This window comes from Chionomys nivalis, chromosome 22 (genome assembly GCF_950005125.1).
Source record: "Chionomys nivalis chromosome 22, mChiNiv1.1, whole genome shotgun sequence".
Taxonomy (NCBI): Eukaryota; Metazoa; Chordata; class Mammalia; order Rodentia; family Cricetidae; genus Chionomys; species Chionomys nivalis.
The window spans coordinates 40,928,852-40,954,139 of record NC_080107.1 but is presented as its reverse complement, the minus strand read 5'-3'; the positions used below and the strand labels follow the sequence as shown (position 1 = coordinate 40,954,139).

At 48.8% G+C, this 25,288-nt stretch overlaps 1 protein-coding gene across 1 annotated transcript in view; it reads left to right on the top strand.

Annotated features, from left to right (window-relative positions):
* The window catches only part of Ccdc187 (coiled-coil domain containing 187), a 53,070-nt gene that overhangs the window by 1,752 nt on the left and 26,030 nt on the right, over positions 1-25,288 (top strand). Inside the window, 3 exon segments of the mRNA XM_057754618.1 lie at positions 17,386-17,502; positions 17,986-19,148; positions 19,605-19,699. Coding sequence (XP_057610601.1) covers positions 17,386-17,502; positions 17,986-19,148; positions 19,605-19,699 — 1,375 coding nt within the window.

Sequence of the window (25,288 nt, the reverse complement as noted above, 5' to 3'; positions counted from 1 at the left end):
TTAAAGGGCTCTGGGCATTTTGGGGTTTGTAGTCCACTTGGAGACTGTATTTTCTGTGCATGTGTGGCCTTGTCTCCAAAGGAACAGCATTCCACCCTTTTGGTTTTATTAAAAAAAATTGAGGGGGGGGGTTGAGGGTCTTAACGGGTAGGGAATAGGGGCGTAGCCCGGTCTCTCATGACTGCTTCCTGCTGACTTTGGGCGTCGAGGGGTCCGGGGAGCGTCCGGTTGTCCTGATGTCATATCGATGTTTTGTCCGCTGGCATCAAGTGGCTGATTGAAGAAATCGCATCTGTCTGGAGATCGCATCTGCCTGGAGATTGTATCTGTCTGGCTCTTGAGTGGCTGGGTCACCGTTAGGATGCTGGAAAACAAAAGTTGCATTAGTAGAAAGAAAAAAAGTTAGAGGGGAGATTTGGGGTGGAGGGGGTGGGCTTCAGGAGGCCAGGGGTTAAGAATAAGAATAAAAAAGGTAAATGATACTTATTCCGTTGATTGAATGATACTTATTCCGTTCTGCTTGTGTCTGCTTTGTCCAGGTGGGTCCGGCTGGTGTCTTGGAGCTTAAAGAAAATGTCTTAAAAGAAATAGATTTTAATCATATATTCCTTAACATTTTAGGGGTCACTGCTGCAGTCAGTGACAAACCTGTTATGTCAGGAACTTGGTTAAGCATTTGCTTATCACCTGAACCTCTTGGCTCTGTGTTTGATGATGATTCCTGTAGAGACAACTGGATGGTTATTTAGGAATTTAGAAAAAGGGGGGGTGTATTAGCACAGGAGGAAAAAATGAAAAATGAGACCGTTGTTTTCCTTAGGCTGGAGTAGAGGGGGTTGGACCTGTTGTCCTTTGGAACTTGAGGGAACATGGTCCCGTCTGAGTTACCGTGTAAGGAGGATTGTTCTGAGCTGTAGGGATGAACGGTTTCAGATGTGACAGGTGAATCCAGTGAGGAATTCCCTCGAGCTTGGCAGCTGTGGGAGTTAGAAGAATTACCCTGAGAGGACCCTGCCATTTAGGGGAAAGGGGTAAGGGACGTTGACCTGGAGGTGAGAATAAAACCTTATCTCCTATTTTAACCGGCGGTGGGCATGCGTTGGCACATGGTTGAGGTAGTGAGTGATCCGTGAAGTCCCACAGCAGTGAACGTAGGTGGAAAAGGAGGGGAGTGAGCAGGTGATCAGGAAGGGGAGAGGTTCCCGATGGGAGGCCAGGGGTTAAAACTGGCCGCCCATACATGAGTTCAAAGGGTGAAATGAAAAGAGGGCCCTTTGGGAGAGCCCGAAGCCTGAGAAGGGCTAGAGGCAAAAGTCTTACCCAGTCGAGGTGTAGTTCTTGTGACATCTTAACGAGGGCATCCTTTAAAGAGCGGTTAGTCCGTTCTACCTTACCTGAAGACTGGGGGTGGTATGGTATATGAAAATTCCAGGGGATTCCAAGTGCCCTAGACAGATTCTGAGAAATCTGGGAAGTAAACTCTGGGCCGTTATCTGACTGAAGAGAAGTTGGGAGCCCGAACCGCGGAACAATTTCTCGGAGGAGGATATCAGAAACTGTCTGGGCTCTCTTGTTAGAGGTGGGGAAAGCTTCAACCCACCCAGACATTGTATCCACCAACACCAGGAGATATTTAATTTTTTTAACTGTGGGCATATGAGTAAAATCCAGCTGCCAGTCAGTTCCCGGAAGGGAGCCCCTGGCTTGGTGAGTAGGGAAAGGAAAGCTACGATATTTGGTCCTGGGATCTGACTTTTGGCAGATCTTACAGGAGGCAGTCAGTGGTAGCCTTTAGGAACCTGATGTCCTCAGGGAGTGAGCGAGGCGGCGGGCGGGAGTGGAGCCGCCTCGGAGGAACTGGGCGAAATCCCTGTAGATCCAGAACGGGAGCTTATTGGGGAACTAGACGGAGAACGGTTAGGTGACCTGGAGGAGGATTTTCTGTGCCTAAAAGAAACTTTGGAGGAAAGGGGAATGGAAGAACCATCGTTAGATCTGGCAGAACGGGAAGGAGTAGCCCCGCGAGGCCGGGGAGGTGGAGGTTCGTCCGCAGGGTCCATAGCAGGAGCAGGAGGTTCCGGGTGGGGCGGCATTGCTAAGAACATGTGAGCAGGTGAGCACTGAGAGACAGTAGAAGGATTTGTTTTTAAAGCCATGTAAAAGAATGCCATAATATACATCATTTCTTTCCATTTAGCAGAACGGTGGCAAAAGTTAGCTAGTTCCCGTAGAATATCGGGGTCAAAAGACCCGCAAGATGGCCATTTAAAGTTCCCCTGTAGGCCGTAGGACGGCCACCTCTTAGAGCAAAGGCGGATGAGTGTAGATAATTTAACAGAAGGAATTAAGGCGTGGGGCTGTAGGGCTTCCAACAGCTGTCCCAGAGGAGAGGAAGGGGGAATTGGTTTTGAAGACTTAGCGCCCATGGCTAGAACCGTGAAAATATCCGCAGAAGGCACCCGAAGATGCCCCGAACACAGTTGCTCTGGACACAGGCGTCAGAGTACCCAGGGGACCGTGCTATGGGCTAGCTGACCCAGTCCTAGTTTTCGACGGGAGACGGGGGTCTAGGCTAGGAGGGGACAGTTACGCCCGAAGGCTGCCCGTTGCAGCCGAAACGAACACCCAGGCCCTGTGAAAAGGCGTCCGATTTCACAGGGGGGGGTGGTAGGACCTTGGCTGAGTCGAATTCAGCCAAGGTCGGGCCGCACCGTAGCGGCGGGCCGCACCGTAGCGGCGGTCACGATGAAGAAGAAGAAAGAAAAGGAATGAAACAGAGGACAGAGAACCAAAAGCCCCGGGCTTTTGGGCGCGGATAAAAACAGGTCTAGCCTAGGGCGGAAGGTCGGGGGAAGAGGGGGGGTTAGCAACCACACCCAGGACACGCCAGAGGAAGCCGGGAGCTCGGCCGGCCTCCTCCAGGTGAGAGGGGATGGTTAGCCAGCCCAGGTAAACTCACGAATTAGCCGCTGATGGTTGGAGAGGGAGGGCCGTGTCGAGATGGCTGGAACACGTGGAGTGGTCGCAGGTCGTCCGGTTCTGACCTTGTCCCGGGGGAGGCCCCGAGCTCCAGGAGGCGCCAAAACCCAGAGCCGAGGCCTCAGGTGAGGGCCCCGGGGCGAGAAGGTCCCCGAGCAGACGGCACCAATGTTATTATTTTTTATGCGGGGGTGTTGTTCGGGAGGGGGAGACACGAGACGCGCGGGGTTGGGGAAGGAGAGACAAGACACGCGGGGTCCCACGTGGGTAAACTTTAATGGGGGAGGGTAACGTACAAGGAACGGGAGTGAAGAGACAAAAGGGAAAGAGGAGGGGAGAGCGCGAGAAAAGAGAGAGAGGGCGGGTTGGAACGCCCATTTTTAAAGGGCTCTGGGCATTTTGGGGTTTGTAGTCCACTTGGAGACTGTATTTTCTGCGCATGTGTGGCCTTGTCTCCAAAGGAACAGCACCCTGTCTTGAAAAACCAAAACAAAACGAAAAACTTAGGCGGAGAGAAGGATCTCTTTTCTAAGGCAGTAGGTTTGTTTTCAAAAACTGTGGTAAAGTACAGAACATAAAATTAGTCATGTTACTGTTTAAAAAATTGATTACATTTATTTATTTGCATGTGTATGTGTGTGTGTGTAGGAGCGTTGCCACAGCCCAGCTGTGGAGGTCAAGAATGGCTTGCAGGAGTCAGGGGCTCTCCTTCTATCATCCATCCTGGGAATGGAACTTAAGATGTGGGCCTTCCCAGGAAGCACCTTCACCTGCTGAGTCATCGCGCCAGTCCCGTCTTTACCATTTACAAGTGTTCTGTTCACTGTAGGCGCCTGCTTCTTGTTATGTAGTCATCACCACCATCCTTCTCTAGAATGACCCATCCTTCATTCCAGCCCCAACAGCCTATCCCCTTCCCAGCCCCTGGCACCTGCCTCTTTCTACTTCCTGTCTCTATGGGTTTGATGACTCTGGGTACCTCAGAAATGGGAGCCCAAGTGACTTGTCCTTCTGTGACTTTCTTTCAAGGAGTACTTTTTTTTTGGGGGGGGGGAAGTACAGTTAACTACAGAGGAAGCAACAAAGTTCGTCACCAGTCGCCGTGTACCTTACCCCCACGACTGCCCTACTCTGCTCTGAGATGCATGTTAGTATACACTGTGACAAAATATTGGGGGAAAAAAGAATCTAGAAGAGGAGGATTTTCTTTGGCTTGTGTTTCAGAGGGCTCTGTCCACGGTCATCTATTGTTTCTGCTATAAGGCAAGAGCATCATGGTGCAAGGGCATTGCAGAGACACCCTGCACACGTGGTGCGAGGGTGTGGCAGAGACACCCTGCACACGTGGTGCGAGGGCATGGCGGAGACAACCTGCATGCATGGTGCGAGGGTGTGGTGGAGACACCCTGCATGCGTGGTGCAAGGGTGTGGTGGAGACAACCTGCACACCACGTAGTGAACGTGAAGCAGAGACAGAGATAAGGACCCAGGGATAAAATGTACCCTGCAAAGACATACTGTGTCCTCCTATCAGGTTCCCCTAGACTATTTGGCTAGAAACCCATCAATGGATTAACTCATTCCTAGAATTAGCATCTGGTCACCTCAGATGCTGTCACCATTTGGGATCAAGCCTTCAACACAGGAGCTTTTGAAACCTTTTTTTTTTTTTAATTAATTTATTATGTATACAATATTCTGTCTGTGTGTATGCCTGAAGGCCAGAAGAGGGCGCCAGACCTCTTTACAGATGGTTATGAGCCACCATGTGGTTGCTGGGAATTGAACTCAGGACCTTTGGAAGAGCAGGCAATGCTCTTAACCACTGAGCCATCTCTCCAGCCCTTGAAACCTTTTAATATCAAAACCATACCATTCTGCCCTGGACTCTGAGGTCTTACCTCAGAGCAAAAATCCACTTAGCCCATCTCCAAGAAGCTCAAAGTTTCTAGAATTGCTAAAAGATCCAATCAAACTTTCCTCTGAGACTCAAGGCAGAAAGTTTTGTTTTTCTAAGATACAATGATACGGGCCAAACACGTCCATTTCAAAGAAAACAAAGAAACATCAAGGAGGTCTTAGGCCAAACTGAGATTGAAACTATCAGGAAAATATTATATCCTATAGCTTAAATTTTTAAAGACATAAGTAATGTTTTGCCTGAGTGTCTGAATGTGCACTACATGTGTGCCTGGTGCCCACGGAGGCCAGAAGATGAGCTCATATAAACACATCAGTATGAGGTGCCTGTAGTGGCTGCTGGGAGCCAAACCAGTATCTTCTGCAATAACAGCAAGTGTGCTTAATCACTGAGCCATCCGTCCAGCCCCTGTAGTATGTAGTATGTAGTATGCACGGGAACATGGTGTGAGCTCCAAAGGGCTTGGGCAGTCCCACCTCTAAGCCCTACTTGCTGCAGCCCCCGCATTCTCTCTCCTGGGCTGGTTGTGCTGCTGATGGCAGCTTTCCTCAGCACATCTACTGTCCAGGAAGCTCTAACTTTCTGGGGTCTCTTTTGCAGCTTAGGTTTCACTTTCGGAGCTTCATCCTTCCAAGGGCAAACAATTGCAAAAATCTTGACCTTGCCTCCCAAGACTTTGCTTTGAAATCTCATCAGGAACCCTCCACAAGCTCATTATCTCTGTGTTCTCTGTACCTCAAAACTAGCGTCTTATGGACAACGCTAAGGTCTGCCACCAACCTAGTTGTAAGTGGGCCCACTTGGACTTTGGCTTCAGTGGCCTTTGAGTGCCTAGGTATCCCTCGGCCAGCAGGCTGCCCCAGCAGCTCTCTGCTGAAATTAGTCTTCATGCAGATCGTCCTCGGCTCCGACTTTGCGAAAGGCTCTTTTTGGGCCAAACCGAAGGCTTTTCAAATCCTTCTCTGCTTCTTGCTTCTGATTTTCACTGCAAACCTGGCTAAAAGCCAGCGATACCCATGCTATAGCCTGAACACCAGGTTGCTTGGAATTTTTTTCTCTGAAATTAAATAATTCATCACCTTTAAACTCAGCCTCATACACAGTCTCAGAGAGAAAGCAAAGTGGAGAGTTCTCTGCTACCATACAACACACGAGGTCTCAAATCAAACTCCTTGCAGAACGCAGACTCTCAAGAGCACAGGCTCTGTTGTTTGCATTGCTGTCAGTACTGTGGCCTCTGTGTTTATGCCAAAGTCACCTCGTGTGATGACTAATCTCACTTGTCAACTTGATGAGCTGTAGAATCACCTGGGCAATAGGCTTATGGGAGATGAACTTTAAAAAAAATAATAATTTTTGGGTTGGAGAGATGGCTCAGTGGTTAAGAGCTCTGAGGGCTCTTCCAGAGGTCCTGAGTTCAATTCCCACCAACCACATGGTGGCTCACAACCATCTGTAATGAGATCTGGTGCCCTCTTCTGGCCTGCGACCATACCTGTAGGCAGAGCACTGTATACATAATAAATAAATAAATAAGTAATCCTGCCGGATGGCGGTAACACACACCTTTAGTCCCAGCTCTTGAGAGGCAGAGGCAGGTGTATGTCTGTGAGTTCGAGACCAGCCTGGTCTACAGAGGGAGTTCCAGGACAGCCAAGACTGTTACACAGAGAGGCCCTGTCTTGAAAAACCAAAACCAAACCAAAGCAAAACAAAGCAAAATCCTCTCTGTGTGCATGATGTATGTGTGTGGTGGCATGTGTTCCATGACAAGCGTGTGAAGGTCAGAGGGCAACTTTGTGGCATTGATTCTCTCTTTCCACCGTTATGAGGGCTCTGTGGATTGAACTCAGGTTACCAAACTTACATGGCCATGTGGTTTTACCCCCTGAACCATCTCGCTGGCCCTAGGATTATCTCAATTGTATTAATTGAGTTGTCCATGACAGGTGGCACCATTCTCTGGGCTTGGCTCCTAGAATGTGTAAAAGGAAGAAAGTTGGCCCGTTCGAGGGCTCTGCTCATAGTTGGCCTGAGAAAGCTTCCCGGGCCAAGATGTTTGTGCTGGCTTTGATGAGACTGGGTGACTTCTTTGCTAGTCACTGTAGTATGTGTTCAGATGGCCTTGTGGGATGTGTTTTCTGGCCTGAGGTGTTGAGCAGAGGAACAATTTAAAGGCTTCCAGGGGCTCTAAACTGGAACTCGATTCTGGAAGTTACTTTGCTCTGATCTCTTCTTTCCATTCTCCTGGCTCAGGCATTCTTCGTGCAGCTGAACATAGAAGCAAAGACCGGGCACCTCTCAGCCTGAGACGGGGGCCCTCAAGGATTCCCCAGCACCATGCTTCAGGTGAGTGGCTCTAGGTTGGACCCTGAGACTAACAAGGACGCTTGTGGTTAGAAAGGACCCTGGCTAGAAAGAAGTCAGTCAGGGAGTTGGCGACATCCTGCTATGCTTAGGAGCTTGGATTCTTACTCTCTACCTCTCCAACGGAGGAGTCACGGTTGGAATGGAAGCAGGTGCTATCTTCCAGCAAAGGCACCCTTTGTGCAGAGAAGAGCCAGGTCCTTCCTACAGCCTTATAGGCCCACCCCGTTCTGAACCCACACCTCTAGATCCCTTCTAACCTTGAGGCTTGTTATTCCATTTTGTAGATGGAAGGCAGTGCTCAAGATGACCTTGCCTGGCCCTGGCGGTACTAAAGGATGGGTGGTGGGGCTGAAGACTTTTAGATTCCAACAGCTATGGTTTTGCTCAACAAAAAAGGAGCCTGGATGGAGAGATAGCAGGAGCCTCAACCCTATCTGAGGATGTTGGGCTCAGGGGCTGCTGCTTAGACTTCATGTTAGACTCTGTGTAGACATTTAGGAGGTTTTGTAGATGCAAGGGAGGGGATGGAGAGGGAGGGGCATAGGTGATAGCTAGGGTAAAGGCTGGTCAGTATTCCTGCTGGCACCTCTTGGACAGCAGGCACAGGTGTATTGGGGCACACCCTGCCTCGTGGTTGCGAGTCAATGGCAGATGTAGGCAGGGTCCCAAGCTGGCTGATGGACAGGTCAGACAGGACCTCCTTGAGCCTTGCCCTATCTTCTCTTCTGTCTTCCACAAAATCCTGTTCTAGCAGTTGTCAGATAAGCCATCTTTTCTTCCACACCATGAGTGTGGCTGCTAGGCTACAGGCCAAGTACAGAATGCAGAAGTCACAGCCCTCCCAGGCCCACTGGTCCCCAGCTCTTGACTGTCACACTTTCCTTTCCTTTTCCTCTGAAAGCAAGAGATTCAGGAAAGCCTCATGCCTACTCTTCCTATCTCTGTAGCTCTGATGACGCTGGGCATGTCACAGACAGGAATCCCACAGGACATGTCCTCCTCCTCCCCGCTCTTCCTCCTCCTGCTTCTCTTTTCCTCTTTCTCCTCCTTTTGGTCCTCTTCCTCTTTCCTGTTTAGCTAGGACCTCACTGTGTAGCTTAGGTTGGCCTTGAACTTGTCCTCCTGCTTCAGCCTCCCAAGTGAACAAGTTCACTCTACTTGGCCACTGAACTTGCTGTGGAGCTTTGGAGAGGCTCTCCCCCATCAGAGTGATGCCAACATGTCTGTCAATCAGAGTGGATTCTTCATTTCCAGCCTCCATCTTCCTTCCCTGGTAGGAATCATGTCCAGGGCAAAGATGCTATACCTGGATTTCCTTGGGGCTTGGTTTATTCAATCATTCATTCACTCAGCAAACACTAACCCAGGCCCTGAGGTCAAGGTGAGTGTGTTGCCTGCTTGCAGGTTGTCTGATTAAGGTTCCCCGCACCCTCTCTCCCCTTCTCCTCTCTCAGTTCCAAGGACAAACATCAAAAGGATCAGAAGTGCTTCTTACAAAAGAGAAACTCCAAAGTCATCTGTCCCCCGTAAAACTGTCAAAGGCAGAGGTGAGATTTGCTACTTGGGACCACAGAGTCTGTGATTCTAGCTGGTGAGGGTGACACAAGGCTCTTGATTCTGTGCTGGAGACATGGCTGCCAACTCTATCACGTGCAAGGAAGCTTGGGGGTCTTAGGATCTGAGGATTCCTTATTGTGAAGCGGAAGTCCACAACTACCCAAGTGATGTGAGCTGTCCTTGAAGCCCCTGTACAGGATGGGAATGACATAAAGCCATTTGGCCACACGCCAAATGTTGTCACCCTGCTGCTCTCTCAGTAACATGCTGAAAGATGGGGAAGGTGGAAGCCCCGGCTCTCCCCTTTGTCTGAGGTGTGTGGACACTTTGCTGTGTGCCTTCCCGGATTTGGGATCCGGGATTATAGGTGAAAGCATGTCTGGGCAGTGGGGGGTGGGGAGGCTCTGTGAACTGCCTGCAAGGGTTCCGCCCTGACCCATGGGGATGGCTGTGAATTTTATGGCAGGTCCTCAGGGGATCGAGATAGTGACCTGTGGGTGGCAGGTGAGCCCGGTGGGCTTCTATCTAGGGCACCTCCTTTATTGAGCTTGGATCCTTTTTTTTGTTGTTTTTTTTTTGTTTGTTTGTTTTTGAGACAGGGTTTCTCTGTTTCAGTCCTGACTATCCTGGGACTCGCTTTGTAGACCAGGCTGGCCTTGAATTCACAGGGATTTGCCTGCCTCTGCCTCCTGGAACTAGCTCTGTAGACCAGGCTGGTCTCGAACTCACAGAGATCCGCCTGCCTCTGCCTCCCAAGTGCTGGGATTAAAGGAGTGTGCCACCACTGCCTGGCCTGAGCTTGGATCCTTATAGATACCCAGCCTCCCAATCAGAGTGCTGCCTCTATAGCTTGTGGGGGTGAACCGAAGGGTTCCCTCCATCTAGCTGGATCCATGAACCCCAAAGAAAGGCCATATGTGAGTGTTTTCAGATGTTGGGGGGTCAGGAAGAATCTAGGATGTCTTTGAGACTTGCTGAGAGAGAGGTAGCTTGGCTCCCATTTTGTAGATGTGGGAACTGAGACCCAGGGAGGTTTGGCAGCCTACTCAGGGTCACAGGGGCAGAGACCTGGGCTGGGCCTTGACCCATCTAGCTCCAGGCTGTGCGCCCTGCTGGAGAACCAGATGTATTTAGAAACCATGCCTGAGCCCTTGTCAAGACCTCCTGCTCCAGCATGGGCTCAGCAAAACCATTGAAACTTCCCAGGTTCTGCAGATCACTTCCCCCAGGGGTTGAGGTCAGTTTGTCAGGACTAAACATGAAGGCCACACAGGGCCTGGGAGAACTTTCTTCCTGCCTCAGTTTCCCCACCCCTATGAAGTCACCATTCTGGAGCCACCAGCATGGGTAGTATGGGCTCTGTGTACACCTCCATTTCAGCTCAGGATCCTGCCGCCTCTGCTCCCAAGCAAAGCCGTGTCTTCTAGGATAACGAGTCTCTGCCTAGCCCACTGCGTCTTAGCAGAGGATACACACAAGTCTTCCAGAGATGATACAGGGTGGGGAGGACAAAAACCTTTGGCACCCAAGAGTGAGAGACACGGAAACTACAAGAAGGTTCTGGAAGGTGCCCTGAAAATGCATAAAATACAACCACCTTCCGCATCATCATCTTCTATCCCCCCCCCCCCCCCCGCTTTCTGTTGTTTTGTTTTAATGGCTTGCTTGAAAAATGACCTGCCGTCTGCCTGACACAGGGTCAGAGGGCGTGCCACCAGCTCCATTCATCATCGTAGTCACCTTGTCACCCTGATGGTAGTGACCATTAGTTTCTGTCAGTGACGAAGCCACAGCTGGGCTAAGGAGAGATGAGTTTAGGTTCAGGGGTCAGAGCCACAGGACTTGGGAATTGGATGAATTAGAAATTTGCTGTAGTTAACAAAAAATTAAATCACAATAGATATAAAATATTCATCCATCCGGGCCAAAGGAAAATGAAGCCTGATATTTAATTTCAGATTATATCACCTCGCTTTGCATTTTTTATCATAGATTAGGTCGGTCTGGAGCTTTGACAGGGCACTTGGGGACTCCATCCATTTCCACAGATTAAAAATCCTCCCGTAAAAAAATTAATTGCCATTAAACTGCTCAGCAGAAGAAAAAATGTGCCCATCAGGACCCATTTATCGACCAGGACTCCTCTGGTGGGCTAATGGGGAGGCTGGATGAGTGTGAGAGGCCAGTGGGGGCCGTCTTCCCTACATGGGGCCTCTGGCCCAGTGCCTGGCAGAGAGAACACATGATCAGGTGGGTGCGGCACATAAAGGCAGGACTGAGATACTTCTTCGGAAGCTCAACCATCCCCCTCCCTACTGAAACCTGGGTGTGACCAGCCTGGCCAAACACCTTACCCTGAGACTGCAGAATTCTGCTTTTATTCTCACCGGCCTGAGAAGGCAGGAACCATGCCCTGTCAGGAGGCACTGTTAAACACAGTCCCCTCTTATAGATGGAGAAGTCCAGGCACTAGCCCTATAGCCATGGCTGATGGACAGCAGCTGGGATTTGCCCCAGGTCTGGACTATGAGGCCCCAGGGTTAACCTTTCTTGGCCTGGTGTCCTGTTCTGCAGCAGACCGTCTTAAATGGTCTCTGTTAAGTTATGCAAGCATCCGCTATAACAAAAGCACATTTGCATGCTAATGGATGCCTTGCTTATTTATTTGCATATTTTGCATAAAGGATTAAATCTCTCCTGAATATTTGATAACGCAGGATGCGAAAGCATCCTCAAGATTTTTCAAACTTGATTGATTTTCACATAAATATGTGCCAGGAGTGTGCTTAGGGCTTTTTCAGAAATCGTTGGAAATTCTGTCCTAACCCCCAGGCAAAATCCACTTGACTGTTGTTTTAAGTCTGTATATGAGTGTTTTACCTATCTGTATATATGCACCATATACATTCCTGGAGCCTCTGGAAGCTAGAAGAGGATTGCTGATACCCTGGAACTGGAGTTACAGACAGTTGTGAGCCACCATGTGGGTGCTGGGAATTGAACCCGGGTCCTCTGGAAGAGCAGCCAGTGCTCTTAACTACTGAGCCATCTCTCCAGCCCCTTAAAGATTTTTTTTTAAAGTGAAACTCAAGTCAGCAATTCAAAGAGCAGTTTTTTAATTTTTTTTTTAATTTTATTGACCTATATGTTTTTTTCTGCTTCCTTCCCTTTCTACCTCTCTCATGGTCCCCATGCTCCCAATTTACTCAGGAGATTTTGTCTTTTTCTACTTCCCATGTAAATTAGATCCATGCATGTCTCAGGGTCGTCATCGTTGTCTAGGTTCTCTGGGATTGTGAATTGTAGGCTGGTTTTCTTTGCTTTATGTTTAAAAACCACTTATGAGTGAGTACATATGATAATTGTCTTTCTTTTTTTCTTTCTTTCTTTTTTTTTTTCTGTTTTTTGTTTTTGTTTTTCGAGACAGGATTTCTCTGTAGCTTTGGAGCCTGTCCTGGAACTCGCTCTTTAGACCAGGTTGGCCTCGAACTCACAGAGATTCACCTGCCTCTGCCTCCCGAGTGCTGGGATTAAAGGCATGTGCCACTGATTTTTTTTTTTTGAGCTAGTCTTGTTTCCTGTTACATAACTGAAGGTGTTTATGAGTTGTAGAAGTTCCTTGGTAGAATTTTTGTGATTGTTTATGTAAGCTATCATCAGCAAATAGTGAAAGTTTGACCTTTTCTTTACCGATTTGTATCCCCTTGATCTCCTTTTGTTGTCTTATTGCTCTAGCTAGAACCTCAAGAACTATATGGAATAGATATGGAGAGAGTGGACAACCTTGTCTTGTTCATGGTTTCAGTTGGACTGCTTTGAGTATCTCTCCATTTAGTTTGATGTTGGCTGTTGGCTTGCTGTATATTGCCTTTATTATGTTTAGGTATGTTCCTTGTATCCCTGCTCTTTCCAAGACTCAAAGAGCAGTTTTAAAGATCAAATACTCTATGGGGCAGTAGTGGCACACACCTTTAATTCTGCACCTGGGAGGCAGAGGTAGGGAGATCTCTGAGTTAAAGGCAAGTCTGGCCTACAGAGTGAGTTCCGGGACTACAGAGAGAAACCCTGTCTTGAAAAACTAAATCACTCTAACATAATATAATTCAGCTGTACTGATTTGAGACTCACATACTGATGAATGGTCATAGGGAAATACAATTTTATAATAAAACCACTTTGTCTCTAGAAAGACGAAATGTTTTGTGAGTATAGTAAAATCTCTGTGGTTTATGAGATGCAATGGTCTGGGATCTTGCTGAGGCACTTCAGGTATATCTGTTGGAGTTGTGTGGAATGACGTCATGCACCGTGTGTCTGCCATGGGTTCAGAACTGAGGCTGCTGTGAATCTTTGTGACGTATCATGGGGAAGCACTGCCAGAAACATCCTGGATTCATGATGCATTGGATTTTTTTAAATTGATTTTGCACTAAATAGGGTTTCCATTGCTGTGAAGAGACACCATGACCATGCAACTTTTATAAAGGAAAACATTTAATTGGAGCTGCCTTACAGTTTCAGAGGTTTAGTTCATTATCATCATGGTGGGACACAGTGGCATGTAGGCAGACACGGTTCTGGGGAAGGAACTGAGAGTTCTACATCTTGATCTGAAGGCAACAGGAAGTAAACTATTACACTGTGCATAGCTTGAGCATAGGAAACCTCAAGACCCACCCTCATGGTGATACACTTCTTCCAACAAGACTGCACCTACTCCAATAAGGCCATACCTTCTAATATTGCCATTTCCTATGAGCTTATGGGGGCCAATTACATTCACACTACCACATTCCACTCCATGGTCCCCATAAGCTTGTAATAATATCATAATGCAAAATGCACTTAAAAGTTCAAAAGTCCAACTTCAAAAGTCCCCATAGTCTATCACAGTCTTAACAATGTTTAAAAGTCCAAAGTTCAAAGTCTCTTCTGAGATTCATGCAACCTCTTAACTGTAATCCCTTATGAAATCAAATAAAAAAACAGATCACATACCTCCAACGTATAATGATACAGGATATGCATTACCTTTCCAAAGAGGAATATAGTGAAGAAATACTGGACCAAAGCAAGAATGAAAAACAGCTAGGAAAACTCCAAACTCTGCCTCTTTATGTTTGATGTCAAAACACTCTAGATCTTTCAGCTTTGTTGACCGCAATGCACTTCTTCCTCTTGGACTGTTCATTCCCTGTTAGTAGTTTTCTTCAGCAAGTACCCCATGGTTCCAGCATCTGCAACATCTTGGGGTCTCCAAGGCAATTCAGGCTCCACCCCTGACATACGCCTTGGCCTTGGGGGCAAGATCCTGAGGTCACCACTCACTTTATTTCATTTCCTAATCTGTTTGTCTCCTTGAACACAGGATTCAGCTCCATTCCACTTCCTGGTGCCCCTTTTCTCAATCTGTACATTTTGCTTATTTCCTTTCTCAGCTTGCTTCTTTTCATTATAAATCTACATTAGCGTTAACACTAGTAACCACATGACAGAGTCTCTGCTAGATGGTTTTGAGATTCCTTTAGCTGATGCCATTAATCCAGAACTCTTCACTTTCACCTCAGGTAGACTTTAGGACAGGGCAAAGGCATTCTGTAACCATGGGCTCTCAGTGTGCTCTATGGATGTGCTCTGCTGCATCCATAGTTTACAATAAGTTCACAGCCTTTACACACAGGCTTCCATGGAGCATGTGGACCTGTGTATGTGTGTGGGTCATGTGAAACTGAGCATTATAGCTTGTGAATGTGTAAGAGTGAGCCTTGTAAATACGAACCTTGTAAAATATTACATGAATGATCTCTAGGCAACATACTAAAAATCTTCTCCTCTGAAACCTCTTCAGCTAGGCTCCCAGAGTTCATCAAATCACCTTCAGTGCCACTGTCTTCCATGCTCCTGCTAGAATGGCCCATTAAGCAGCACTTAAACGGTCTAATTGCCTTTCTAATTCATAGTCCCAAGGTCTATATTCCTTCTAACCAAAGCATGGTGAGGCCTCTCACAACAATACCCCAGTCCCTAGTACCAACTTCTGTCTTAAGGTTTCTATTGCTGTGAAGAGACGTAACGACTACGGCAGCTCTTATAAAGAAAAACATTTAATTGGGGTGGCTTACAGTTTCAGAGGTTTAGTCCATTATCATCATGGCTGGTGGGACATGGCAGCATGCAGCAGACATGGGGCTGGGAGAAGAGCTCAGATGTCTACATCTTGATCTCTTGGCAACAGGAAGTGAACTGTCCCCTACATTGGGTGTAGCTTGAGCATAGGAGACCTCAAAGCCCACCCCCACAGTGACACACTTCCTCCAATAAGACCACACCTACTCCAACAAAGCCACACCTCTGAATAGTGCCACTCCCTATGAGCTTATAAGGGTTCATTACATTCAAATTACCACAGATGCTGTGTGTCTAGAAACCTTTTACTGTAGCCATTGTTTTCTGCCCCCACATTTCAGTTTTGCAGAGCTAGCTGGACTGGGGGTGGTATGTCTGTGACTGTGAGTATGCGGCCCCATATGGGACCAAGACCTACAGTTTAAGAAGCTGGGGCCTAGAGAAAGCATGGCCTGGAAGCCTTGTCCCCATGGACAGAAGAGGGTGTAAGCTTTTTGGGAACTGCAGTTAGTGTACTGCCATGTGGGTGTCGGATCATAGCCAGGAAGCAGCCAGTGCTCTTAACTGTTGAGCCGTCTTTGCAGTCCCCAATGGCTTAATTTTCTAAACTATGTCAGATGGCTAATCCAGTTCCCAGCTGTCAGGTCAGTGGAGGAGGAGGACTGAGAAGGACTTAACTCAGGTACGCTGCCCTCAGGGGTCAGTGCTCTGCATCGTCCGAGCTGTGATGGGCTAACCATAGGAAACAGGGCAAGTCCTGCCTGAGTCCACATGGAGATGTGATTCCAAGCCTCAGAGAGTGTCACCTTGAGCAGGAGCATGGGCGGAGTGCCTGGGAACACACCAGGTGTGATCTGAGTTTTGCAGAGCTGGTTGGACCCAAAGTAGTATGTCTGTGTCTGTTAGCATTTGTGTGTGTGAGAGCCTGTGTGTGCATGTGCATTGCACACATGCGAGTGTAAAAAGCATGCGTATATGGTTGCTTGTGCATTTGAGTGTGTGGTCTTGTCTGTGAATGAGTGAGTGCATGTTTGTGAGCATACGAGCATGTGGAAATATGTAATATGTGTGCTAATGTGAATGAGCATATATGAATTATGTGAGCCTGTATGTGAATGTGTCAGTGGATTATCATGAGCTAGGAACCTGTGTGAATGGGTGTGTGCAAGCATGTGAGCATGTGAATGTGCGAGTCTGTGTGTGAGCCTTGTGTAAGCCCGTGTAAGAAAACTGTGAACTTACCGTGAACTATGGATGGGGTGGAGTGGAGAATGTTCGTCCCACGAGGTGGCCTTCTAGAAAGAATTGCGGTACATTTTGATAGTTGTATGCATTTTAAAGCAAGGACATGATGGGTGTACCCTGGCATGTCCACATTCTTTGGAGACAGAACGTTCTTTTGTTGTTGTTGTTTGTTTTGTTTGTTTTATTTCTCTGTGTAATCATCAGCCTGGCTGACCTGGAACTCACCCTGTAGACCAAGGCTGGCTCCAATTCACAGAGCTCTGTCTGCTTCTGCCTCCCAAATCCTGGGATTAAAGGCGTGCGCCACCACCACCCGGCAAGGAAGAACGTGGTCTGCCACATCTGTAATTTGCAGTAAGTTCACAACTGTCCTGCACAGGCTTCCACGGAGCATGTGAACCTGTGTGAACCTGTGTGTGTGTGTGAGCCCGTGGGAAACCGAGCAGTAAAGCTTGAGAGTGTAAGAATGAGCCTTGTGAGCACGTGGGAAAGTGTATACAGGTGTGGGTGAAAGGCCTGCTTCCTTCCTGCTTTTGTGGAGCCCTGTGACTGGGGTTGTCATGGTGGCCAGTCAGTGTTGGTATTGGCGGATGCAATCTGAGATCATGGATTGGCCATGTTTGTCATATGACAGTGTCTGTTAAGGGCAGCTCAGCCATGCCGGTCATTTATTTCTGACCGTTTAGGGGGCCTAACGCCATCTCTGATCCTGGCCCCATTGCTGTGACTCTGGCCAGCTTCAGAGCGTATTAATTTCTCAGCTAAGGTATGTGGTTGTGACATGGCTGCCGTCGTGGCCCTGGCAGGAGCCCCTGGCTGAGTGGCTGGTTGCGGGTGCCACCTGAGGCTGCAGCTGCCACCTGAGGCTGCGGCCTTGCCGTTGTTCCTGGTCAAGTGTGGGCTGTGTGCCCAGGCTGGTGTGGAGTGCTCATGAGGAGAGTTGTTGTTGGGGAGTCTTCATTACCCTCGCCATTGAACAGGATCCTGGGGTTCACCATCAGTCACCCTGGGTGCTCCTCACCCACGCTGGCTAGTGACTAAACATCTGGCTTTGTTCCCACAGGGGTTTGGATGTGAGGGGTTTCCCTGTGAGCCCTTGCGGGGTATGCCAAGTTGTCTCCAGAAGTGGTGTGATCCATTGCCAGTGGTCTGAGGGCCGTGGCCCGGCTGTGTGTTTTCTATTTAAGATTCTGAGTTGACTGGTGTGTACGCCTGGAGGAAAGGACAAGCCCTGGTGAGGCGGCTGCTTGGGCCCCCTCCTGCCCTCTCCCGGCTCCAGAGCAAGGCCCCTGCCACGGAATTAGGTACCTCTTGCCTCAGCCTTAGCCTGCTGTGTTTTGCTGTGGCATTTGTGAGTAGGCACAGAGATTTCTGTGCTGCCCCCACGGGGGGAGGGTGGTAACTGGGCAGTCTCTCGAGATTTCCCTGAGAGATAGACATTGGGAGTAACTACCTTTACAAACCTGAAGAGAGCTTTCTCAGCTTTGAGAGCAGATGTTCTACTTGGGCTTCTGTGGAGAGAGTGGATGGAAATGGCCACTCCTGTGGGGGACACCTGCCGCCCTTCCGTGTACTCCGCCAACACATGTGGAACTGGAAAGCAGCTCCCTCGAAAGCAGCACTTGCCTTCCTGTGCGCTGACCATGAGGGCGGAGACTGAGAGGGAGCTTGTGGGGCCAAGGCCAGGGTCTCCCTGGTCACCCCCATGATGTCCCGAATGGAGGAGCAGGTCTGTTCTTTCCCCCAGCCCACAGAACCCAACACTCCTTCATTGCTCGTCTTTGCAGGCTCTGACAAGGAAGCAGGAACCGTCGGGGACACATCTGTCCACACCTGGTTCTCTAAGCTTCCCTGTGCCCGTGGTGACCAGCAGGTTTCTGAGCACACACCCAACCTAGCTTTCCATGATCAGTCAGAAACTATCCAGGGTGCCATTGAGATCCTACAAGACCTGCGCCAGCAAATCCAGACTGGTCTGGAGCTTGCCAGGCGCCCCAGGGTGGCAAGGAAGCTCTCATCAAAACCAAAGCCACAGAACCTGGCAGGGAAGAACCAGCAGGGACCCCAGAGCCCCTGGGACATTCAGGGCTCCCCAAAGAGTGCTTGGACTGCAACAGAAGGGAAATGCTCTTCCTTGGGCAGGGCTGGAAATTTGCACAGCCAGCAACACTGGAAGAAAGCGGCGACTGAGCAGGAGTCTTGTCCACAGAGAGCCTGGACAACACAGAGACAACACACCTCCTTCCAGAAGCCTGGAAGCACCCCAGAAAAGCCAGGCTCCTTCTCCCAGCGGCCCTGGAGTGCCATGGCTTGGCAAACCAGTCCACAGAGGGCCTGGGAAAATCTAGGACAGGATCCCTCCTTCCAGAGGTCTGGAAGCCCCCCTAAAAAGTCAAGCCCCTTCTCACAGCGACCCTGGAGCGCTCTGGCTGGCCAAGCTTGTTCACAGAGGACTTACACAGCTGGTACAGACTGGGAGGTTCCTGGGTACAGCCCATGGAGCTCCATGGCGAGGTCACATCCTGTTCCCCAGCAGCCTTGGAGTAGTGCCTCTGTTCAGAGTCCCTATAGTAAGGAAAAATGTGCTGGCCCTCCTCCCTCAAAAGTCAAGCCAGCTTGGCCAGAACCTGCCCAGGACTTCCCTCATAGCAAACCAGCAAAGGAGCAAGACACCCTGGAGACCCCACCCTGTCCAAGGCCACGGCAGTCTCTGGGCCAGCCACGTAACTCTGAGTCCTTGCGTGACTTCATGCGCCGGAAGGCCCAGGCCCGACGCCAACAGGCCATGGAGCAGAAGACCTTGGCTGCACACACTCTGGAGCTGAGGAACCAGAGGCTGCAGGAGCTATATCGGAAACAGCGAGAGGCCATCCTGGGCAAGGCTGTTCCTGTGGTTTCCCAGAGGAGCCCTGGCATCGTCACCTTTGTTCCCAGTTCCGTACAGTCTGAGGTATGTGCTAGGTGGGTGACGAGAAGGGACTTAGCCAAGCCTTTGAGCCTGAGGCTCTTTGCTACCCCTGCCTGCCTACTCCCCATCAACAGGTGGGTGGTTGGGTGCCACTGGGCCCTGGGGGGTGAGATGGCATTGACTCTGGGCAGCTTGCAGGAATATCTGGGATGGAGACCATGCTAATGAGAAGAGGCTAAGCTTGGGACACCTTTGTCCCTGGCTGGGATGGTGGCAATGTTGGGGGATGTTCCTAGCTGAACTTAGTTCCTGTTTGATTGTCTGGGGGGAGTTCCAGCACAGTCCCCACAGATAGACAGAGCTAGAGGGACCTATTTGCCTCTTCACCCCTAATTCTTTGAAATGCCCTGAGAGTCCAGGCTGAAGCCCTGGTAGAGGCTGGAGCCCAACTCTGACCTGAAATGAGGGTGTGGGACTTATGTGTCCTCTCTGCTTTAGGACCTGGAAGCCCCCGGGAGTCTCAGGTCACCACTGCAGAAGTGGAGCAAGGTGACATCTGGCATGGTACTTGGGAACCAAGAGGCTCCAGACAGGTGGGTGCAGATGTCAGGGATGCTCTGCCTGGGCAAAAATACAGGGAGCTCGGAGTGGAGGAGGGGAGGATGGATGCTGGGGGCTCTCAGGACATTGCTCATGACAGTGTGGCTCCTTGGGGACCGGCCATGGCAACCCCAGTGTTTTACAGAGCAGACACTGCTGTGTTTTGCTGAGGTGGGAAAGTCACTGTGAATAGAAGCAACACATTTGTGTAGATATGTGTGCATGCACGTGAATGGACTTTGTGTGTATACAGTTCCACATGTTTGTGTGTTTGTAGGCCAGAGGTTGACCTCAGATATTGGCACTCAGGAGTTATCAACATTGGGTATTTGAGTCAGGGTCTCTCCCTGGTACCTGTGTCTTGCTGATTAGGATAGATTGGCCAGCCAGTGAGCTCCAGGAATTCTCCTGCCTCTGCTCCCCTAACATTGGGATTATAAAGATGGACCACCATGTCTGTTTTGTTTTAATGTGGATTCTGGGGAGTAAATCCATGCTTATATGGCAGGCATGTTCCTGACTGAGCTCTCTATAGAACAGCCTTTTTGTTTCTTGTTTTTTGTTTTTCAAGACAAGGGTTTCTCTGTGTAACGGTCCTGGCTGTCTTGGAACTTACTTTGTAGACCTGGCTGACCTTGAACTCACAGAGATCTTCCTGCCTTTGCCTCCCAAGTACTGGAATCTTTTTTTTCCTTTTTATTTATGTATTTATTTTATGACTGCATGTACGCCTATGTAAGGATGTTGTATCCTGGAGCTGGAGTTAACAACAGCTGTGAGCTGCCATGTGGGAGCTGGGATTTGAACCCGTATCCTTTGGAAGAGCAGCCAGTGTTCTTAACCACTGAGCAATCTCTCTAGCCCACCTTTTTAAAAAATTCTTCTCTCTCTCTCTCTCTCTCTCTCCCTTTCTTTTTGTTTGTTTTTGTTTGGGGGGGGTGTTTGTTTTTCAAGACAGGGCCTCCTGGTGTAGTTCTGGCTGTCCTAAAACTTGCTCTGTAGACCAGACTGGCCTAGAACTCACAGAGATCTGCCTTCCTTTACCTCCCGAGTGGTGGCTGCCCAGAACAACTTATTTTTAACATATAAATGTACTTAGTTAGTATTGTGTGTATGGAGGTGAGGACATGCTGTATAGTTTGCCTGTGGAGGTCAGAGGACAACTTGGTGGAGGTTGTCTCCTGCCACCTTCACATGAATTCCAAGGATTGAACTCAGGTTGCCAGGCTTATGTAGCAAGAGAGCCTTTACCCACTGAGACATCCTTCCTGCTCCCAGCCTGTTTTTAAATGCACAGGATGAGAACACTGTGGTCTGCAAATGTTACCTGTCTGCTGCCTCTAGCATCCCTATAGGAGATCCACACTGTAAGCTGCCACCTCCACCCCCTACTCCACACTGTAAGGTGCCAGCCCCACCCCCAGCCCTCAGAAGGTAGCTTCTGACACTGACTGGCAGTGGTGTCCTGAGTGTCCTTCCCTTGGCTCCCTGTTGGGAAGATGTAGATGCAGCTTTTGTAGCCTGCTCGTGTACCAGGGTCTCCTCACATTTCCTTTATCCGGTACTGTGACTCAGGTTAGTCTCCCATTCAGCTACCCCAAGGGATGCTCCTGGGATCCCTGCACTTGTCAGAACATCTGCCTTTGTTTTTCCTGATGCTCTCCCTGGTGTTCGTGCCATACAACAGTCCAGAACAGCAGACCTCTAAATGCCAAAATACCCAAAGGAAAACAGATTCCTTTCTTTTCAAAGATTTATTTATTCATTATATAGACAGTGTTCTGGCGTGGAGGGCACCAGATCTCATTACAGATGGTTGTGAGCTGCCATGTGGTTGCTGGAAATTGAACTTAGGACCTCTGGAAGAGCAGCCAGTGTTCCTAACCTCTGAGCCATCGCTCCAGCCCCCAAAACAAACTTCTAATATTGAAAATTAAATTCTGGAAACACACAAAAATTGAAGTCTTTAAGAGATATATTGGCATTTCAAAGGGAGATTTACTTGAGAGACATAAACGTGGCAGAACATTTCAGAGGCCACTTTATACAGTATAATAGGCAAGCAGGACACAGGCACTTGTCATTAGTATTCAGGGACAATCACAGTGAATACATGGTGGCTGTGGGCAGACAGGCCACACTCAGTAGGAGACAGGGCACTATCTGTGTGGCTGAGTACCCAGCTTTCTCATCTTAGTCATCTGGATAAGGGATAGATAAGCTATCCTCTGGGGAGAGATGCCACCCAAAGAGTGGGTCCCAACAGTTTAATCTTTTGCCCAAGTGGGTCTGTCTGTAGGAAGGACATTTCACAGGCCAAGGAGGCCTCGGTGTTTCCTGGGTGCACATTTTGTTCACCCAGGCCAGTGTATGAACGTGCTCTTTGCAGAGCCACACTGGCAGAAAGCGCCAAGAAATGATTCATTAGAGCTCTCTAGACGTCTTTGTGAATTTACATCTCCCGCCCTGTGAGGATGTGAGTGAAGAGAAAACACAGATGAAGGACAGCATTGACAAATCAGATGTGGGAAAAGAACCCCACAGAATAAAATGAGGCAGAATGCGAAGGGTTTGTGACGAAGGCCACAGAGGCCACAGGGCGGACATGGACAGCGTGTACAGCCATCTCTGAGAGATGCTACCTGTCTGGACTTGGGCTGGTTTGGGAGTCTTAGTCACGGCGGGAAGCTTCTGTTTTTCTGTTAGGACCTCGCCTCTTGGGGACAGTTTTCCTGTTAATTTCTTTCGAGGGTCTCCCAAATACTGGACTTTGGAGAATCCTTGCAGGTACAAATATGTCCCCAGGATTCTAGGCATTCTTCGGGGTGCAGGAGCCGAGGCCATGCAGAGAGCAGAAGGATCCCAGCCACAATTCCTGGCTTGCCACCCTCTCATGCAGGCTTTCCCCCAGGAACTTAGGTTTTCCATTCACGAGCTCCCAGGGCTTTGGTTTCAATATTCAGAATTTTAATATTTCAGGACAAGGATTTTATTTTATTTTTTTTTAAATATTTATTTATTTATTATGTATACAATATTCTTTCTGTGTGTATGTCTAAAGGCCAGAAGAGGGCACCAGACCTCATTACAGATGGTTGTGAGCCACCATGTGGTTGCTGGGAATTGAACTCAAGACCTTTGGACGAGCAGGCAATGCTCTTAACCGCTGAGCCTTCTCTCCAGCCCCCTGGACAAGGATTTTAGACTTATGAGAAATTAGTCTTTCAAGATTTCAACATTTGGGTTTGTGATTGGCACTGAGTACCTGGAAGAGGACTTCACCTGTGTGTCCAGCTTCTAACCCATTATTCCTGTCCTGGGTAGCCCACCTGCTCCCACCACAGCAGGCTGGGAACACATGGCCCAGCCACAGGGACCCAGAGGTCCACTCCAGGATGATGTATGGGGTTTGTGTGCACTGTATTTCTCTGTGGAGTTCTTTGAGGAACTTGCAAGCTGTTCGCCACAGTGGCTTTAGCATCTCCCATCCCCACCAGCAACGTGTGCCATTCTTTCCTTCCTCCTCCCCTCCTTCCTTCCCTTTCATTCCCTTCCCTCACCACCAAAACAGGACAGCTCTTTCCCTCCTCCACCTCTGGATCTTGCCAGCCACTCCCTGGCCTGGTCTCATTCTGGCCACCTGCTAAGGTACTGTGGCCAGCACAGGAAGACGAGGAGGAGGAGACACAAGGGATTGGCAGCTCCTCATAGGAGATTGCTCCCAGAAATATCCTGCCCTAGGCTCACTAGGGACATTCGTGGATATGTTTTTGGCATTAGGGTTGGGAGGAACTTTGAGATGGCCTCCTTGGTGCCTGCTCCTACCCCTCTGTATATACCTTTAGCCAGGTGGGATGGACGCTCCTCCTCCTCTTGATGTCTCTCCCCAGCTCCCTCCTTTCTTCTGCCCAGTGTTTCCCCGGCTGTATCCTGAGATAACATGTCTGAAGTGCAGCCTAGATGCCTGGATCTGTGAACTTCTAAAGCAGCCTCTATCTCCAAACAGAGGAGGACTCATGTCCAACCAGTTGTTGTACCCATGGGTAGCCCTCAACAGCCTGCATAGCTCCTCCAGCGTCCTGCAATGTTAGATGGGATGTCCCCGTCACTGTGGGAAGCTGTAGACCTGTCTCTACTGCATCCTGGCCCCTTTTTTATTCCCACTTTTTAAAACTATACTAAAATACATATAACATTTACAACGATAACCATTTTTTAAATCCTCAATCCATCTGGATTTTGTTTTAAGTTTATGCTTAACTGATACATAAAAACATAAAAATTGTACATATGGATGGCTGGGGTACATGTGGTGTTTTGATACATGCACACATTGCATGATATTTAAATTAGATTAAATGCATCCATCTCCAAACATTTATCATTTCTGTATGATAAAATATATTCAACATCCTTTTTTTCTAATCTTTTTTTGGTATTGTATAGTATATTATTATAAAGGGCAGTTAGAATAACTTCAACTATAGCCCAGTTGATCGGCTCCTTTCTGCTGGTGTCTCACACACCCTCCCCTGGTCTTCTATGTTGGGAACTGAACCCAGAGCTTCACACCTGTTAGACAAGCCCTCTACTACTGAGCTACATCCCTCTCTTTTGTGTTTTTATATACTTACTATGCCCTGGCTGGCCTCAAACTCGCCAAGATCCACCTGCCTCTGTCTCCTGAGTGCTGGGACTAAAGGTATTTACCCCCTTCCCAGCCTTAAAACCACAACAAAACAAACAAAATCAGCCTTTTATTAAGTTGTATTAAGTTTATTAAGTTGCCCAGGCAGGCATTAAACTCTTCCTGCCTCGGTTGCCTAGGAAACTGGCTTTTTCAGGCCTGGGCCGCCACCTAACTTCTTCTGTTGTTTGTTTTGATTAGCTTCTTTTTTTAATTTTTATTTGTTTGGAGACAGGGTCTCTGACTGGTCTAGGGCTCATAGAGATGCTCCTCCCCCGCTAAGAGGGGTTAAAGGTGTATAACATCACATCAGCATTTGCTCTTTTAGGTGAGGGTCTCACTGTGCAGTTTTAAGCCTCTCAGAGTGCTGAGGTTGCAGACATACACCACCATGCCTGGTTTAACTTTTAGGGGCACAGCCAGGGGCATCAATTCGTATTGCTATGCAGTCATCACCACCATTCATTCCCAGAACGTTCTCTTCTTCCCCCCAGTGGGTCCTCTGTCCCATTAACCCCAACCCAGAAGCCCCTGCCAGTCCCTGGCATCATCGTCTGTTGATCTGATGGCCTACGTGAACTCAGATGTGTGGAATCCTGGGAGACTTGTCCTTTTGTGACCGATGTCGCTCAGCTTGATACCTCTGAGGTTCACCCCTGGTGTAGCAGGGCCCATCCCCTCTTCCTTCTTAAAGCTGAGAAACATCCCATTGTGGAGCACAGTTAATAAAAACCCAGAGACAGATATTGGGGTTCAACCTAAAGGTCAGAAAAGCAAAATAGTCAGCCACTGACTCTGATCACTACCTCAGTCAAAAATGGCGATCCTGCCTCCAGGAATCTCAGAATAAGACTGACTGAGAGCTGTCTCCTCGCATTTTATTTTATTTTATTTA